The following is a 14558-nucleotide window of genomic DNA, read 5'->3' as shown; positions in this document are numbered from 1 at the left end:
CAAACAGATTGAGGCGCACACTATCGCACTGACTACCCAGCAATGGGGTCAAGTTTGTGAAAACATGCGTGGACAGCTCGTGCTAACTCGCACCGTTACCTTTTAGACCCAGACGGTTGCAAAACATCCCAACGAGAGAGCATTTCCCGCATAGTCCATCAACACCCCGGCTCAGACCAGGATCTTCTCGATGAACTTGGTGTACGCTATCTCAATACTACTTCCCCGGACCCTCTCCCCCCTTACATGGGCGGTGCCAACCCTGCCCTCGATCAGGAGATTTCGGAAGCTGAGGTAAGATTCGCTCTCACTCAGCTCCGTCCTAACTCTGCCCCGGGACCGGACGGCATTTCCAACACAACTCTCCGTAATTTAGATGACCCGTCCATTGAGGCCCTCACTGCCTTTATGAATGATTGCTGGAGAGAGGTTAAAATCCCCGCAGCATGGAAACATGCACGCGTGACTGTCATACCGAAGCCAGGCAAACAACTAGCTCTCGAAAACCTCCGCCCCATCTCCCTCACTTCCTGTGCTGGGAAACTGATGGAGCACGTAATTCTCAACTGTCTCAATAATTACGTTGAAGATAACCATCTCCTACCTCACACCATGATTGGCTTCCGCTCAAATGTCTCTACGCGAGACATTATGCTCCAGCTCTCACGAGAGATACTGTGCCCCTCTACCAGAGCGGGCACAAAGGCTACTTTATGGCTTGATTTAACTAAAGCATTTGACAGCGTCTCGCACGGAGCTATTCTCACTAACCTCTCCCTTTTGAATCCTGGTCACCGTACCTACGAGTATATACGTACTTTCCTCTCTGGTCGTACAGCTGAACTTAGCTTTGGCTCTCTCCTCTCAGACCCTATAAACCTCGGTAGCAATGGTACCCCCCCGGGATCCGTTCTCTCCCCATTTCTTTTCAATGTCGCCTTGCTCACGCTACCTTCTAAATTAGACGCTATCCCCCGGCTATCCCATACCTTATACGCAGACGACATTACTCTCTGGGTTTCAACAGGCAACGATGCTGAGGTCGAATCCGCACTTCAACAAGCGGTCGATGTCATTGAGCGCCATGTAGCCGCAGCCGACCTCTCGTGCTCCCCTCAGAAGTCCGAGCTGCTGCTCATCCGAGGTCAACCCGGCCTCCACGGCCATCCTCCCATCTGTATTACTGCTAGCGGTCAGCCCATACGCGAAGTATCCACCATTAGGGTATTGGGGCTCCTCATCCAGAGCAATCGGAAAAACAGCGACACTCTAGCTAAACTTACAGTCTCTGTATCGCAGACCATTCGTCTAATTCGTCGCATTGCTAATAAACATAGAGGCATGCGAGAGGCCGACCTCAGACGTCTTGTTCAGGCGTTTGTTATCAGTCGCCTCACATATACCCTCCCTTACCTCTACCTTAGCTGCCAGGAACAGGACCGCGTTGACTGCCTTATTCGACAGGCATACAAGGCGGCTCTTCATCTCCCCCACCGGACCCCCACGTATAAACTACTGGCATTAGGGGTCTACAACACTGTGACGGAGCTCTCGGAAGCTCATCTCACTTCTCAGTACGAGCGTCTCACTCACACCTCCACGGGACGTCACATACTCGACAAGCTTGGAATACGCTTCGAAACAACCGCACCCGACAGGGTCCAGCTTCCACACCATATCGACAGTAACCTTATCGCTACCCCTCTTCCTAAAAATATGCACCCAGAGTATCATGTCGCTCGCCGCAAGCACAGGGCTAAGTCTCTGCACAAAAAGTATTTAACAGATCGGACAGCAGTCTATGTCGACGGCGCCGAATACCCCGACCGCGAAGCTTTTTCGCTTGCGGTTGTAAACTACTGTGGACGGCCGCTAGTTGCGTGCTCCATTCCCGTCAGATCGCCTGAAGAGGCCGAGGAGGCGCCCATAGCCTTGGCGGTGGTCTCCACCTCTGCAGAAACCATCTTCAGCGACTCTAAATCTGCGATTCGTAATTTCGCCAAAGGCCGGGTCTCCCCTGTCACCCTCTCTCTCCTCCACTCCACCAAACTTCAACTCCGCCCGATCCAATTGATCTGGGTCCCTGCGCACTCATCGCATCCAGGGAACGAGGCGGCCCACAATTTTGCCCGAGGATTCGTCGACCGGGATGTGGTGTCGCCCGTCCTGCGGACGGCGAGAGATCGTATGGTTACATTTCATGACATAACCATGCACTACCGCTTAGGTAGACTTCTATATCCCCCCGGACATAGTTCTCTCACCAAACCCCAAGAAGTTGCGCGGAGGCAACTCCAAACGAACACTTTCCCAACCCCGCGATATATGCCCGCATATACCCTGGGGTCTACTCCCCTTCCTGTCAACTGTGTGGCCAACATGCCACTCTATCCCACATACTCTGGGCTTGCCCTCAGGACTCCCCCCCCTCGAGGCTTGCAGCTCTCGAATCCAGACCAGTGGGAGGCCGCATTGCTCAGTTCCGACTCGGACACACAGATCCGGGTTGTGACAAGAGCCCTAGAAGTCGCCGAACGCCACGGGCTCATGGCCACTTGATGGGACTGTAACCCCACACCGTCAGATACATTTGTCGACGAAAATAAAGTTTATCCTCCTCCTCCTCCGCCCGCGTCGTCGTCTTGTCGTCTGCCAGCTTTCCTCCCGTCGCCCTTTTTGTCCGGAGGATGGCTGGTTCGAACGATGAGCTGTTGGCTACTGTAAACGTGATGATAATTGTTTGTTCGCTGCTTCTGCGCCGTCGCCGTGCACAGAATGCACGGAAGCGCCGATTTTGGGTGAGACCGATGTTGCGCCGTCGAGATCGAGAAGGGCAGGCGCGCCTATTGCTGCCACGGCTGCGGGCGGAAGACGAGGCCTACTTTCGAGTAAGTAGTTGCTGATGAGGTATTCGCAAAGTCTGTGCTCGTCGTACGGGATATAATTGACATAGTACTTGTCGCCATTTAGCTACCTTCGGATGCCTCCCAGCACCTTCGACACATTGCTGGGCTTGGTCGAGCACAGCCTCAGCCGTCCGGTGACCCCATTCAGGGATCCGATTTCGGCCTACGATCGTCTGGCAATAACAGTACGGTGAGTGTCCATTTCTAATCATATCTAATTAATTGAAATGGTTAACAGCTTACCGCAGATTTACTTGCTGAAGCTGCTCCATGTAATGTGAGCTGTTATGGATAGTGCTTATTAGCATCTGGAGATTAATTACACTGCGCACAGTATAAGAAAATTAATATTTTTCGCTACGGCGCACGTGACTGGAATTCCAACCCATGATATAGAGCTGATGGGACAGAACGCTTCCGGTTCGAGTCCTTTTCGAATCATTATTTACAACCCATCATGTGGTCCACGTTTTCGTCAGATAACCATTTTATTGGAGCCCCTTTCAGAAATGTAAAGCCGGCTTTCATGCACGTTGTCCTAAACTGTGGCGTCACTGGCAGTTAGTAAAACTAGTACAAGGTGCTGGAACTGCAAGTTATTGCTAATTAGCTGCATGTTGTGTTGTGACTAGAAGAATGCATAAAGCACGATGATAATGGTTTTAATGTTCAGTATAAAAAATTTGTTGTTCTGCAGCGCATGCAACACCAAGGTGAAGCACTTTTCTTCCCTGAAAGGGAAAGAGGAAATGTTGTATGGGGCCTACCGCAATTTTCATATTTGTGTTGCAAAATGTAAAATTTTTATCTTTCAGTGCAGCGCAACGAGACACATAGCTGTTTTAACTTTTAATTAGTTTTATTTTCTTACAAAATATGCCGGTCAGTTATACTACGGCTCAATTTCTATAACATATGTGATTGTTTTCCAGGTTTCTTGCAAATCGTATGTGGGGGCCACACAACACCGGCAGCCGAAATTGCAAGTATCGGCTGGCAAAGAAAGAACCTTATAAAGCCAAGAACGACCTGGGGCAACTTGACTCCGGACACCAATCAAGACAGAAGACCAGGGACCACAGCGGCACCCGCCAAGGCCACCGGCGGAGAAGCAGATCGAGCTCCTTCCCACCATTACCGGGGACCGGAGGCACCAGCTCGGGTCCTGACAGAGAGAGCAGCTCGAGCAGAGGAAGAGGCTCAAGCAAGGACAGAGACGCGGGCAAAAAAGTGAGCTGGCCAGATAAGGCCTCTTCTTGGGAAACCGCTCGGGAGAAGGAACTGGTAGAGCAGCTCGCCAAGAGAGACAGAGAGCTAGACACCATAAAGAAGGAAATGGCGGAGCTGAGGAAACTCATTAACGCTAACACAAAACAGCCGAAGGTGGTCGAAAAACCTCCTTTGCAACAATCACAAAACGCGCGTCAGGCGCCCCCGCGGGACACATATGAAGGGGGAGACATTCAAAACGCAATGGATACAGACACCAGAGTCCCCTTGAAAAGACCTCTACCCAGAGAGGGAAACACAGACGACAGTACTCCCAAAAAGGCGGCAGAAAGTCCAAACGAGGACGCATCGACTAAAACCTACATCAAGGTTAGGTCGGACATGAACACACTATTGAAGCAGGTTGACGCTCAAGACGCTAGAATCGATGCCCTTACCGCTAGGGTAGACAAAATAGCCGAATGTGCTGACAATCTGACGGCGAAATTCGTAATGTTTAGGGAACGAACCATGGGTTGCTTCCAGCAAATTCTGGAACAACTAGCAAACATAGAAGCCAGGCTTCCCCCTGTTGCCGGCAACACCCTCCCCTCGCTGCAACCGCAGCAGCAGCCTCTATAGGACATCATGGCCCCTCGCCAACAAATTAGAATCTGGCAGTGGAACTGCAGAGGCTTCCAGTCCAAAAGATGGAACCTGCAGGCATACATTCAAAAAAACAACCACACCGGACGTAATCACGCTGCAGGAGGCAAGCGGCATGGTCAAATTAAATAGCTACGCCGCGTACACCCCGCTAGAAGTGCAAAAAGAGCACAAACCCAAGTCGTTCACGGCCACGCTAGTGCAAAGAAATCTAACGGCAACACAACACGAACTCGAAAACACAAGCGAGGACTACGTGATGTTAGAAATAATCCCAAACAGAAAAGGGGACAACAGTCTCTTTATTCTGAATATATGCAACTCACTGAAAAACCGGGGCACAGGGCTGGCGGACCTATTACGTAAAGCCATTAGACTATCTTATAAGAAGGGATTAGTAATCACGGGGGACTTCAACGCCCCGCTTCCGGCATGGGGATATCGGACGGCCTCCCCTAAGGGAAACAAACTATGGACAGAAATCCAAAACTTAAGGCTCACACTACTAAACAACCCGCAAGACCCCACGAGGATAGGCAATAGCGTCAGCGTAGACACGTCCCCAGACTTGACGCTAGGCAAAGACCTCGAGGGTGAAAGATGGTCAAACACAGGACATACCTTGGGTAGCGATCACCACATCATAGAGATTGAAACACAAACCAGGCCGATGAAGGGGAAGCTGCGCGAAACGAAGCTGACAGACTGGGACACCCTCCGAAAAGTCCGGGACAGAACCGCTCCGAGGGAGATATCGGATCTAAATCAATGGGTTGAGGCACTCAAAAGAGACGTAAACAGTCACAGTAGACAGACCCCAACCACCGAACATGACATCACAGACTCGAGGCTGGCCCACATGTGGGAAGCCCACGAGAGCCTCTTGAAGAGGTGGAAAAAACAGAAACACAATAGAAGGCTAAAGAAGAGAATATCGACACTCGAAAAACAGATAGAAGACTACACAAACGAGCTTCAGCGTCAACACTGGGGACAAATTTGCGATGAAATGAATGGAAAGCTAGGGTGTAAGAACACGTGGCATCTTCTTCGCCACTTACTAGACCCAGGACAAACAAAGTCGGCGGCACAAGGGCAGCTTAAACGATTGATTCACAAATACCAGGGAACAGCCGCTGACCTAATAGAGGAACTGAAGAGCAGGTACCTTGACACAGACAAAGGGGGTTCATCTCCAGCTTACCAAGAAGCAGAGAACACACAGCTAGATGAGAACATCTCGATAGCGGAGGTATGGAGAGCAATGAGTCAACTAAGAACCACGTCGGCAGCGGGGGCAGATGGGGTAACCAACAAAATGCTAAGGAACCTAGATTTAGTCTCGGTCACGGCAGTCACAGATTACCTAAATGAGATATGGAAACGAGGTAGTCTACCTTCACGACGGAAACATGCCAAAGTAATCTTTATTCCAAAACCCGGGAAGAAACTTGAAGTGGGCAACCTCAGGCCGACATCGCTAACGTCCTGCCTGGGGAAGCTGATGGAACATGTCATATTAAACAGACTCCAGGAATACGCAGAGGAAAGGGAGGTATTTCCTGAAATGATGCTAGGCTTCAGGAGTAAGTTGTCCACGCAGGACGTCATGCTCCAGCTCAAAGCAGACATCATAGACCCGCCCAACAAAGGGGGCGCCAAAACTATACTGGGCCTAGACCTGCATAAAGCCTTCGATAACGTCAAACACGAGGTCATACTAACTAATCTGGCGGAGATTGGTCCTGGAAAGCGGACCTACGATTACGTAAGGGACTTTCTAACCGGCAGAACCGCAGAAATAAATCTAATAGACATCCAGTCAGAAACTATTAAGCTGGGAGACAAGGGAACTCCGCAGGGCTCAGTGCTCTCTCATTTCTTATTCAACCTGGCGTTGAAGAACCTACCGCCGCTATTGAAGACTGTCGAAGGTATAAACCATACGCTATATGCGCATGACATAACAATATGGACGCATACAGGAAACGATGGGGAAATAGAACAAAATCTCCAACACGCGATCGATATTGTCCAGGAATACGCGGAATGGGCAGGACTAAAATGCTCGCCAAGCAAATCCGAACTTCTGGTGATCCGGGGGGCTAGCAAACGCGATACCAACGCAGGAGACATTCACGTACTGGTAAATGAGACTCCGGTAGCCAGAGTTGACAAAATCAGGGTCCTAGGACTTATAATACAGGACAATAGAAAGAACACAGAGACAATAAACAGGCTTAAGTCCACAATTAACATGACAACCAGGCTCCTAAGGCGAATAGCTAACAAAAGACGGGGAGTCAAAGAGAAATATCTCTGCCGAATGGTTCAGACTTTCGTGATAAGCAGAATAGTTTACGCCGTTCCCTACCTCAAGCTAGGGCTGGCGGAACAGAACAAAATAGATGGGATCATAAGGCAGGCATATAAAGCAGCATTGGGGCTGCCCCACTGCACTCCTACGGAAAGACTTCTTAAACTGGGGATCTACAACACCACCATGGAACTATGCGAGGCACATATATTTGCGCAATTAAGGAGGCTTGCGACCTCACCCCCAGGGAGAAAGATCCTGAGCAACCTAGGATTACATGATAGAATTCCGGAAAGAAACGCGCAGGCAAAATTACAGACCAAAGTTAGAAAATTAAAAAACATGCACCCTGCTTTTCACGAAGACAGGAGGAGAGCCAGAGCAAAGGCCCTTGAAGCCAAGCTCGAAGGCTCGGAATACACAACCTATGTAGACGCGGCGGAATACGAAGGAGGCGACTCCTTTGTGGTCGTGGCCGTGAACGACTCGGGTGAAACATTAACGGCCGGTTCGGTCAAAACAAAAAACTCAGGGACAGCGGAGGAGGCGGCTATCGCCATGGCAATGGCCAGCACCAAAGCAGTCACCATAATTAGCGCCTCCAAGGTGGCTATCAACAATTTAGCGCGGGGTATGATCTCCCAGGAGGCAGAACGAATATTAAGACATAAAGACTGGTACCAAAGAGAGGTGGAACTAATATGGGTGCCGGCACACTCGGGGAACAGGGGAAACGAGTTGGCTCACAGTATAGCTCGAGGTTATGTCAGTCGAGCAGTGAGCCGGGTTGAGTCCCCAAATTTCCCGAGAGATGCATTCATATCATTTGACAAATACACCAATCAGTTTAAACTGGAAAGGAGGATCTATCCGCCACCAGACAAAAAGCTCGACAAAAGCCAGGAGGTAACGTGGCGTCGGCTCCAGATGCGAGCCTTCTTTAGCCCGTCGAGACTAGCACACATGTATTCAACACAATACAACGCTACTTGCAAACAATGCGGCGAGATAGCCGGATATGACCACATTTTATGGAGCTGCAAAAAGGCGCCGCCACCGGCGGACCTACTACCAGTCCCTTCTCTAGAGCGGTGGGAGGCTATACTGGCCAGCTCAGACCCGTTGACGCAAGTCCGGGCCACTGAGTGGGCTCACAATGTCGCCAAGAGTCATGGGCTCGAAGCCACCTAGTATAATGCCCACTAGGGCTCAGTGCTGACAATACACGTTTTCCAATCCAAATCTTGCAAATGGGGAAACATTCCGCAGCTTGTCATACAACTTTTTGATAGGCCGATCTACAGCTTCAGTTCTCATAAGAGAAACCACAGCTGCAATATGGAAGAATCTGTGGGATACATACATTCCTTTTCCTCAGACTGAGATAGAATGGAGAAAGGTAAGAGAAATTAGTTTTCTGAAAAAACAGCCCTTGCATAGGAGTCTGAAAACATAAAATGGAGGCCACAGATGAAGTGTTGCGACATCCATATCAGCCTTGCCACCCCATTCCTAGCAATGTAAAGCTGTTCAGTGCCAGCTCACTGCATGGACGACTATAATTTTCACGTTACTCTTTAGGCCACCCTGCGGTGACAGTTCAGCATAACCCTCCATCTGAAATTAAGAAGAAACAAATTTTGGGGAAGCAAATATCTCTTTTCTCCAACGAACCGCAAAACTTATTAAAGCATTATACATGCTGCCGTGACATGTAGTGCAAGTTTAATGGAATGGTCAGTGCTACAGTTAGTGCCTCCTTTACTTTAGTCTTCCTCTGCTTTTTGCATTGTGATTATGCAGTGAAATCTCGTATCTTCAGAGGTCTTTTGATATGTTTTTCTATGAATTGTTTTGTTTTGCCAGACCTATGTGTAAATGTTTGAAACTCGTTAAATTATTCATGCTTCTGAAAGAAACTCATTTCAGCTGAACAAACAGGAAGCAGAGATGAGAATTTTTATGTCTGCATAATTTTCGTTGCTTATTATGTGCACTATTCTCTCTCCCCACTTCCATGAAATTGTTTACTAAGCCATTTAATGGCTGCCAAATTTATGTTTGTTTCAGATTGCATTTGACATGTAACAATACTGGAATTTTCCAAATTGCATTGGGAGCCTTGACGGCAAACATGTAAACATTGAATGCCCAAATAACTCTGGTTCAAGGAATCTTAACTACAAAAAAACTTTCAGTGTTGTTATTTTGGCCTGCTGTGACGCTCATTACAGGTAAAGTTATTATCTGCACTTGGTTTGAATTTAATTCTAGCCATGTACACCGCAGTGTTTTGCTATTTTTATTGCACCAATGCTAAATATTAATGGCAAAGTAGACTGAATGCTGTTAGAAATGCAGCAACAGACCACGAGCATCTGTAGAGAATGTTTCTGCGACCGAGCGCTATGGAGCGAGAACACGAGAGGAAGACGCAGGACACGATGGGCGCAACGCCCTTTCTGTCTCTCACAAAAACAATGAACCAACTAGCCCAGACCAAGATCCTCATTGAATGCAGAGGAAGTGCTTGCCAATTTGTTTTTTTGGAAGGGTATGGGAAAAAAGGAAGGGATGCCAGAAAAGGATATTGGTTTTCAAAAACTCTTGCTTCTGTTTTTTTTTTCTCAATGCTGCACCGATGTCAGTTTTGATTAGTCATCAAATTACTGTGAATGTAAATATGCCTTAGATAGGCGCCCTCATTATCAAGAAAAAGTCCGTGTTCCTTTTGGTTCTTTGCATTGTTTTAGTGCTTGTCAAAGAAACATTTCTTGACTGCAGACCCAAGTCGGCGGTTTTCCAGTTTGCATCTTTCCGGTCTTCATACTTAGCTACTGATACTTATTGGCAATATAATTAATGATGCCAGGCTCCTGAGATCTAAGACTTTCAGAACATATAGTTATAATTCACACGTGGCAATGGGCACTTGTCATGATTTTTCTGTGACTGTAAGGTAAGAAATAAGGGCAATTGTGTGAAATATATAAAGTGCTAAAAGTGCCTATACACTGCAGAACGTGCTGATAACATTCGCTTATTATATTTATCAATACCTGCTTGAAATATTGCCCCATAGTGATGTCATTTATTTTGGAGAGGTTTGACCTGGCCTTTCTCATCGAGCTATTATAGCACTCATTATTAGCTTACTGATTTCCTTCTCTTATGCCGCTTTGTTTCAGATTCACATATGTGGATCTTTGCCACTATGGTGGTGAAGGAGATTCTGGTATATTTTTGCGGTCAGATTTGCTCAAAAACCTCAGCGAAAACTTGTGTGGTGTTCCATCCCCCACCACTGTCGGGTCGGCAGGTCTCGTTCCCTATGTGATTGTAAGTGATGAAGCCTCGCCTTTGAAAACATTCCTCATGCGTCCCTATGCCCGTCGTGGTGAGCCTGTTTATAAATAGCATTATGCATTTTACAGCCAGTAATTGCATGATACTCACTCTAGTTGCTGTTGTTTACTTCTGTTATTTGTTTTCCATTTTAGAGCAAATATCTGGGTGAAGTACCATAGTCAAACAGGACCCAACAGCATTATGGACATTTAAACAGACAGTTTTGCGTGTGAGCCTTGAAGTCCACATTAAAATCTCTATTTTTTGTAACAGTAACCAGCAACATATTTTTAATCAAACGCAGTAGTACTTATAGTAACCCAGCTTACTTTATTTTGAAATCAAGTATTTGATGCAAGCCATTCTGGGTGACACAATGCATTTTGTAATGCGCCATTCTAACCAGAAAACATTTTGTAAAACACAGCCATCATTCACTTTATTTTTCATTGTACCTTTATCCTATTGTTAAAATTTAAAATAATTTAGAGTGGCAAGATTCTCTCAATTAATATGCCTCATGTTGTCCTTTCTAGACCTGCAGAAGCACAGATTAAACCCATCTGGACGCGAGGAATACCAGCAGAGAGCAACTTTTAACTACCGCTTCAGCCGGGCTCGCCGGGTCATCGAAAATTCGTTTGGGATAATGGCTGCAAGATGGCGAATTTTAAGGAGGCCCTTTAGAGCATCAGAAGAAACAACCGAAAATATTTGCAAGGCATGTGTTGTGCTACACAATTTTATGATGTCAGAGAGTGCATTGGTACGATCTGCCTACAGCTCACCTGGCTATGCCGACAGTAAGGACTGGCAAGGTAATGAAACTGCTGGATTATGGAGGACAGATGGCAATGGCCTTCCAGCACTAAGAGGGATAAATAGACAAGGCTGCCACTCAGAAAGGTAAATATGGAAGGCCTACATCAACAAACATTTTTATACAGTTTATGTTGAGCTGCTGCGATGTTGTATTGCAGGTCTGCAATGAATGTGCGTGACAGACTGGCACAATATTTTGTCATAGATGGCAAAGTTCCATGGCAAGAAAGGATCGTCAACCGTGCAGAACAGAAGGTAAAACAAGCAGGATAATGCTGTATCTGCTCTAAAAGATGTTCTTTAAAATGAATGCAGGCATCATACTTTTGAGTTGAAACAATTGTATGCTTTATTTCCCTCAAAATCAAGCTAATTACTTTACTGGAGGCTTTCTTGTTCAGCTTCGTAAAAATTTTAGATATTTTAAATTTAGCCTCTGATCGCTGCCTTGGTGGCAGAGCACGAAGCTTCACGGTGACCAAGCGACCCTTGGCGTCGCTGTCGTCATCGCATCCTTCTTCCTTCCTTTGTCTCCTAGTAATATTGGCAAGACTGCCAGCACATTTGTCAAGGGTCGCCTTGACGCAGTCTTCAAAATTTTCCCCTGTCCTCTTCCTCCTTCTACAAAATGATGAAAATTGCATTGTTTTACATAATTTTTTTATCTCTCTTATGTTAGGAAGTATGAAACTTGCAAGTACATACCGTGAAGGTGGCCCTCCTGAAGGCGTTTCTTTGGACAGTCTTGAAAAGAAAAAGCACAAAAACAAGTCAAGGAATGACTACATGACAAAGTTTGCTTGCTTGTTTACCTGGCTGGTGGTGCGTATCGCTGAAGTAGCTCAGTCTCAGCTGGTGCAGGGCTCGGAGGCGGTGGCCTCCAGTTTTGAGCCAGTGAAGGGCTGCTATACCCTGGCAACCTAGATTGAGCAGGTGCTGGGATGCGTGACAAACAATGCACTTCCGAACTTTCTGATGTAGATCACTTACTGCAAAATGCCTGCAAATGTCAGTAAAAAGGATGGTAGATCTTACCTGTTGTCGTCGTCATCCGAACTGATAACTGTGTCGTCGTACCTGGATTGTATAAAATGTGATTTCACTGAACTTGCAGCATGATATAGACTTGCGTATGGATGTGTCTACTTACAATGCGAGAAGGTGTGTTTCTGCACTGCATCAAATAAATGTATTGAAACATGACATTATTTGTACTCTTCTTGTACCAACACTGCTTGAAAGCATACTGAGAAGCACAAATGCGTGGTTTATCATTCTAAGGTACAAAAATTTCCATATGTGTAGTGTGTTGTGTATAACACAATACACACTTGCTTATTGAGTGTATACTCACATTCCCAGAAGCTCCATGCCTGGAGAGCTCTGGCTTGTGTCAGTACTGCATGAAACAATTCCACTGAAGAATAAAATGCCCTCACACCTTGCCTCAATCCTGCCTAAAATAAAGTCAGAAGCTTGACATAATTGTATATGTTTGCCAGCCAAACAGACAATATTACCTACCTGTCTGGGGTAGCAAATCTGCTGCAACCTGCCTGACTCGGCCCTGGTGCTTGTCTGCTGCATAACAGATGCCAGACTAGAACATTTTGGTGCTCAAGCATGCATGCAGATCACAGCTGCAGTTCATAACCATACATACCCGGTTTTCCTTGGTATGTTTGTCGTTATCCTGAGGTGCAAAAAAAAATCAAGTGTTTACAGCCCTGTCAGTGAGGCAACATGCTTAGGGCTTCTAACTCTCCCAGACGTAAATTTTCAGATTACGCGAACTGAGGACATGGATTTTGCAATTTTCCGCGGGAGATATCAAAAAATGTTTCAAAATCGCACCCCGCTTTGTGTTCTGAACCATGGTGTATGCATATATACCGCCGTGCGCGGCCGCGTATCGAAGCAAAGTGCCGCAAGCACAAAGGGACCCGAGGCGGTGCCCAATCGCGACCAATTCTAGCTAGCTTTTGTATGATATTGGGACTAAGCACGCGTTGCGAAAGTGCAGACGAAAAGGTGTGCATGGAAAGAAGCGGTACGGGTCATTGAGAAAGAATTATGGCACTGAAAAAGTTCGAGTAGCGCAAGCAAAGAAGGAAACTGCACCACCGCTACTGCTTCCCATTGCGAAAAAGGTAGCGGAGGCACTTTTGGAGCACTGTGGCTGTGCACCAAGTCAGAAAAAGATTGACACTGAAAGGGTAAACCATATGCCGGCAAAGGTGGGAGTATACTTACCTGCTGGCGTAATGTGGCGTGCTTCGCAGCATACCATCGATCAGGGGGAAGAGCGCCCACTTTTTCGCGGCGTTGCCGCTGTTCCCGGGTGCCCCACTCCGACATGTGGCGTCAGTGCCGCTGACAATCTTAAGCCAACGGCCCCTGGCATTCCTAAATTTCGCTGACGTCTCGGCAGCTGCAGAAAATATTTTCCTTATGCTGACAGACACGTGGATCGACTCCGGATATTAGACACTCCACAACGAAATAAAGTTACCAGTCAGCCCAAACTCCAGTCCGATTATTTCCCATCAGTTGATTTTGGCATCCGTGTCCTTGTAATCGCAATGCGTCATTTCGTAAAGAAAAGGGTAGGGCCGAATACATTCCAGAAAGCGCTCAAAATCCTCAAGTCGCATGTTCATGCTGGCAAAGCAACCGCCGAGTAAAGAGAAAGATATTGGTATGCGCCGAGTGCCTCGCAGGACGCGCGCAGCCTTCGCCTCCGCCGAGGGGGTCACTGAACTGGTACCGACGTCACGGTTCACGGTCGGACCCCACTGGCTGTTCTGGTCAGCGGCACGGGAAAAATAGCTCCCGGACCCATCGCTCTGCGGGACGGCAAAGCAGCCTGTCCGCGAGAGAAAAACCGGCTTGTGCGGGAAGCGGCGCGCAGAAAACGTCCTGCGTTGCGCGTTTTCCCGCCAGTGTGAGCGCGCCTTTAGGCACTATAGGGCTTGTACTACAGCGGGGGTCAACTGGTTTGATCATCCTCCTCGTAAGTGGGAGGTGCGGGGATCAAGCGCCTGCGGTGCCAGGTAATCACGGGTGATAAAATGAATACAAGCTTTGCCCTTTCCTGGTGTTTGGCTTATCCGGGAATAAATGCTTGAATGGTCCTTGACCGCACTCTCTGTAAACGAAAGACACCTTGTGTCATTGTGCTGTTTGGTCAAAGATGTATCTGGTTGCGAACCAGTAGCTTTAACCACACTGCCACACCCTAAAATACCGGTCTTTCAGAATGCTATTAAAACGGTTTCCGGAAGTTGCGT

At 47.4% G+C, this 14558-nt stretch overlaps 3 protein-coding genes across 3 annotated transcripts; 2 read left to right on the top strand and 1 right to left on the bottom strand.

Annotated features, from left to right (window-relative positions):
- The first annotated feature begins 2687 nt into the window (after positions 1–2687).
- LOC149333760 (uncharacterized) lies at positions 2688–10322 on the top strand. Its single transcript, XM_089556110.1, has 4 exons — positions 2688–2888; positions 2954–3098; positions 8340–8497; positions 10287–10322. Exons 1-4 carry the CDS (start codon positions 2688–2690, stop codon positions 10320–10322), a joined length of 540 nt encoding a protein of 179 aa, XP_089412236.1.
- Positions 10323–10458: 136 nt separating this feature from the next.
- Positions 10459–11541, top strand: LOC149333759 (uncharacterized). The gene is made up of 3 exons (XM_089557798.1): positions 10459–10495; positions 10983–11352; positions 11427–11541. The coding sequence occupies exons 1-3, from the start codon at positions 10474–10476 to the stop codon at positions 11539–11541; spliced, it is 507 nt and encodes a 168-aa protein (XP_089413924.1). The 5' UTR covers positions 10459–10473.
- Positions 11542–12076: 535 nt separating this feature from the next.
- LOC149333758 (uncharacterized) lies at positions 12077–14110 on the bottom strand. The gene is made up of 7 exons (XM_089557797.1): positions 14052–14110; positions 13522–13722; positions 12932–12961; positions 12793–12846; positions 12623–12667; positions 12304–12345; positions 12077–12188 (listed from the first exon to the last, which is right to left on the bottom strand). The coding sequence occupies exons 1-7, from the start codon at positions 14108–14110 to the stop codon at positions 12077–12079; spliced, it is 543 nt and encodes a 180-aa protein (XP_089413923.1).
- Between the last annotated feature and the right edge of the window lie 448 nt (positions 14111–14558).

The sequence above is a fragment of the Amblyomma mixtum genome, chromosome 8 (genome assembly GCF_055824585.1).
Source record: "Amblyomma mixtum isolate Tamu chromosome 8, ASM5582458v1, whole genome shotgun sequence".
Classification (NCBI taxonomy): domain Eukaryota; kingdom Metazoa; phylum Arthropoda; class Arachnida; order Ixodida; family Ixodidae; genus Amblyomma; species Amblyomma mixtum.
The sequence above is the reverse complement of the archived record's forward strand: the minus strand, read 5'-3'. Positions and strand labels throughout refer to the sequence as shown.